Source organism: Diaphorina citri, unplaced genomic scaffold (assembly GCF_000475195.1).
Source record: "Diaphorina citri unplaced genomic scaffold, Diaci psyllid genome assembly version 1.1 scaffold693, whole genome shotgun sequence".
In the NCBI taxonomy this organism is placed as follows: Eukaryota; Metazoa; Arthropoda; class Insecta; order Hemiptera; family Psyllidae; genus Diaphorina; species Diaphorina citri.
Genome location: NW_007378126.1, coordinates 114,586 through 119,559, shown reverse-complemented (window position 1 = coordinate 119,559; position 4,974 = coordinate 114,586). Strand labels below are relative to the sequence as shown.

General features: G+C 38.0%; 1 protein-coding gene across 1 annotated transcript; it reads right to left on the bottom strand.

Moving 5' to 3' along the window:
* Positions 1-222: 222 nt before the first annotated feature.
* On the bottom strand, positions 223-1,661 carry LOC103511254 (cathepsin F-like). Its single transcript, XM_008475972.2, has 3 exons — positions 1,619-1,661; positions 1,121-1,180; positions 223-843 (listed from the first exon to the last, which is right to left on the bottom strand). Exons 1-3 carry the CDS (start codon positions 1,659-1,661, stop codon positions 278-280), a joined length of 669 nt encoding a protein of 222 aa, XP_008474194.1. The 3' UTR covers positions 223-277.
* Between the last annotated feature and the right edge of the window lie 3,313 nt (positions 1,662-4,974).

Genomic DNA, 4,974 nt, shown 5'->3' with positions numbered 1-4,974 from the left:
ATGAAAAAGATTAGAGCAAAGTAACCCCAGCAAAACCCTTTGCTTTGAATAAGATCAAATGAGTTGTACTTTTCTATGCTATGTATACCTAATTTAAGTATTGCTTTATTTCAAATCATTAAACAAATGAAAACCAAACATCAAGACACAAAATTACCTACAAGTCATCGAAAGGCAAAAACCATGTTACACTTATGGTTACAACTAGTGTTCCAGTATTTCTTGTTTACATACGTAGATTCATCACAGTTTCTCCTCCCTCAGTTTGACAAGGAACTCACACAACATCAATTGTAGCATAACCCGCTATTGTTTCAATACCGCAAGCGTTGTTGCCTCGCTCTATCTTGAAAAATCCTTCATCTGGTCCTATGGGTCCCCAACTATTCCGTGCGAGCCAATACGGAATATCATCCTGCTTGCCGTATCCTACTAGTAGCACAGCATGGCCTATAGCATTAGGCGAACAGATTTCATCGTTTTTCTTAATCGGAGTTCCATTATAAAAATGTATCAAATGCCCATTTAAACCCACTGACAACGGTCCATACTTGTACAAAATTTTCTTCATTGTTTCCGATCCGTTGAAATACAGGAAGTCTTTCCCTGTGAATAGTTTGACTTTGGACTTATCATATGCACATTTGAATTTTTCTCCGTTTCCATTTCTATAAGGATAGTCCTTTTCAGACTCCAGTCCTGCTTGGTGAGTGTATTCAATAGGTTGTTCCAATCCATCACAGCCGCCGCATCCGCTACACTGTTTGGCACATTCTACCAGCTGAGATTTAGAGAACTCGACCAGTTTTCCGGTCTTGATGGCATATTGACCCTCCAACATTCCTGGGAAAATTAATAAACAAAATTGATCAATGTGATTTCTCAATTTTTAGCCTTAAGATACCATGTACAATTTTTTAAAAAATGAGAAATGACATTGATTGATCTCAGGTACCATTATAAGCTTTGTACAAAACAATACAAATAAAATTGATTGCTAATATAATAAATCCATAAATAATTGACTAAATTGATGATTATCTGTGCTAAAACGACAAACAAGTTGAAGAACTAATTCAATTATATTACAGATATTGTAATAGGTAGTTTGAAAACTTACCCGCAATTGAAAACGCCCAACAAGATCCACAGGATACCGTTCTCTTAGACTTCTCTAGAGCTTATGATAACATTCCTAAAATGATAAATACATCAGCATACGTAAAGACGAGAATTTTTTTTCTTGATTATCTATTAATTTTAATTTTATTCTTCATTTTGAAAGGTTTCAGAGTTGTGCTTGATTTATCGGTTTGCACTCTTGATGTAATCAGACCCTGATGTTTGTTTTGATGAGTCTCGTAAGTCTTATGGTTTTAGTATCAACAAGAATCTTGGAATCTACATATATGTTTTATTACACCAGGTTGTAAGTTTCGTATGGAGTAAGTAAGGAGCTATTATTCAAACCTTAGAAGAGTTTAACCACTATGTGTTTTAGTCGCACAGGTTGGTGGCAAAGTCCTGCATACAAATCAGTCTTGCTGATTAATCGAAGAAATGGGCTCTTTGAAATTGATTTAGAATTGCGTAATGCATATTTAGGGGAATAAAAGGCCTTCTAAGGACAACTGAGGCGTTGGTTTCCTCTCTTTTGGCATGGTAGGGTCTGTACTAAACCATTGGAAATCAAAGATGACACACCATCTTAAAGAGGGGAAATCGTTTTACTTCCGAAAGGAAAACTTTCCGTATCCGGATCACCATATTGTCAGATCTTATGTCTCCAGTAGATGGCCACGGCCACTCCTTTGGCGTTTGCTGTCTGCAAGTCCTCTAGAGTGCACTGTTCTGGTAGATTGGGAGAGGATAAGAGATGGGCCACGTCTTCGATTGCTCTTCATTTGCAGCTGTCCTCTTCTGTGAACCCTTTATTTTTATTTATTACTATGGGAAGAGTGGTATTTCTGCATGCTTTTTTGCATGCAGAAATACCGTTTGAAACTGCATTTTATCTATTGTATGATTTTTCCAAAATATCTCGCGGAACCCTTGCCGTCAGCTCACGGAACCCCTAGGTTCCGCGGAACACCAATTAAGAAACACTGCTCTAGAGTGCACTTTTCTGGTAGATTGGGACAGGATAAGAGATGGGCCACGTCTTCGATTGCTCCGCATTTGCAGCTGTCCTCTTCTGTGAACGGTTGAGAGTCACTGCTTTTGACCACTCACAGAGGTTGAAATACAGTGTAAGAAAGAGTTGGAATCACATTTCTTCAAAGTTTCCAATACTTGACAAGTGACAACTTAATTTCAGCACGTCAAGGTATGAGAACAAGCTATGCTGAAATGCCTGACAAGAGAACTTGGACAAAGAAGAATCAAGAAATAGGTAGGTATGGAAATAAATTATTTACAGCCTAGCTAGAGTAGGTAGTTAGCTTGGATTCTAAATTCTCTATAAACTCATAAACTGGATCGGAAAATGCTCTCAATTTGAGCTACCAGTAGGTCCTAAAATACCAAATAGAACAAAAAAGTTTCAGTGTCAGAAAAAAATCATAGAAACTTAGATAATTTAGGCATGTATTTTCCTAAATTTTGAACGATTTTTGGAATTGTCTTCTTGGATTTTGGACTAGGTACTTTTTCAATTTGATCAACACTGAAGAAAAAATAGATATCTAGGAAATATTACAAAAAAGAGTCCTTCTTTAAATCACGGTACCTAACTCACCTTTTGTACCACCTTGTATATCATGGGTTAAATGGCTCCTGAGAGTGTCCCCCTATTAACACCGTTCGGATTAACCTTTTAAGCCGAGTCAATAGTAATTTACAGCATTTTATTATTAATGATGTTAACCTAGGAATAAACTATTAAACCATACACCATATTAGATGCATAGTTATACAGATTGTATTCTCAATACCTATTCTCATAAGAATAGGTACATATGTATTTATGCAGATATTGTAGCTAAAAATATAGATAGTAGGTATTTTTTTCAATAGTTTTCAAAGTCTCGTGATCATCACTGGCGTGGTACGCAAGAGGTCCGGGTTTGATTTCCGGCGGTGCCAACAAATTCAGCACAATTTCTTAGCTTATGTATCCTTGATATCGAGTTGTAGCTACTCAGTCTCGTGAGGACAATTTAGATGTTTACCTACTTGTGAGTTCCTATAGTGGTAATTTTAATCCGAATGAATGATTGTGTACTTATATCAGGTCCAAGCTTTGGTCTGACGGAATTGTTTTTGTTCCAAGTTTTAACTCGAAGATTTTGCATTATTTCTGACAATGGATCGCTTGTCACAGGTTGACAGTTAACCGCTAAAGAGGCCACAAGAACCTAGATTACCTAGAACAATCAAACCTCATCTTGAACCTTGGACCTTTACCTAACACGCGTTCAACATAAACTTCAAGTCCTTCATTTGACGGGCCGACACGGACTAGAATTTGGCTCAGGTCAATAAAATGGCGGAAGGTCAAAATAAAATGGCGGACAGTGGAGTAGGTATACATATAAATCTGATGTTTATGACAGAAGGGTGGGCGGGCACCCATATCTACAGAAGCAATCCACTCTATGCAGCATTAGCATATTGACATAACGCAGTGGTTTCTAAACTTTTTGGTCTTGCGGCATACTTTTACAACGTTGGTAAACCAAATTTTTCCACTCTAATCCTACAGTAAATAAGTGGAAAGTTGCCAGCCTAGTTAGCTTGTTTAGTAGCACGGAGATAATCTTAAGATAAACCTTAGGTTCTCGCGATAACTTTTAAATCCGTGCCGTCAAACACCCTGGTTGGGAATCACTGTTCAATATTGAGGGTATAACGTAACAACAGCATTGCTTGAATAGATTCTCAGTGGAAATCTATGAAACTGTTGGAACATCTTCTCCAAATGTGATGGAGTTTCAGGGTTGGTAATGTCCGAAATTTTTTTTATCTTTGCTCTTCAAGACAACTCCCTGCTGATGAGAGCCAAAAGCTCGAAACAGCTGTCCAGGGATTGTCTAACTCATACCAGTCTAATAGTAGATACAGCATGTCATATACTCTTATGGCAATTGTTTGGTGTTGTTGTTGTTGTTGTTGTTGTAGTGGCGTTAAGTCTGATTTCCATAGGACACACACATAACAGCAGAACGTGATGTCCGGACACACATCACCACACTACCACGCAACACGTTGCTCGTGTGGTTGTGGTTGTGTGTCTCTACAGGCTATAGGTAGGTACCTAAGTTCAAATGTCTTGTTTTTCTTTCTCGCCGTAGCAAGTTCAACACTCGGCCGTATGTTGGCGTGCGCTCCATGCGGTTAAGTGTGTACTGACCTTAATCCGTTCAGGTCACACTCCACTTAATCCATTCAGCTCACACTCCACTTAATCCATTCAGCTCACACTCCACTTAATCCGTTCAGGCGGATTAACCTTTTAAGCCGAGTCAATAGTAATTTACAGCATTTTATTATTAATGATGTTAACCTAGGAATAAACTATTAAACCATACCCCGTATTAGATTCATTAGTTATGCAGATTGTCTTCTCATAAGAATAGGTACGTACGTATTTATGCAGATATTATAGCTAAAAATAGATAGTAGGTACCTATTCTTATCTTACCTACCTATCTACATAAGATAAGAATAGAAACATTATTCTAAATAGTTTTCGTAGGCTCGTGATCCTCACTGGCGTGGTACGTAAGAGGTCCGGGTTCGATTTTCGGCGGTGCCACTATAATTTTTTAGCTCTATCCTTGATATTGGGTTGCAGCTCCTCAAAGTTGTGAGAACGATTTCGATGACTGTCTAATACCTACTTGCAAGTGGTGGTAATTTGAATGAATGATTGTGTGCTTATATCAGGTCAAGCTTTGGTCTGACGGAATTGTTTTTGTTCCAAGTGTTAACTCAGAATGAATGATTGTGTGCTTATATCAGGTCAAGCTTTGG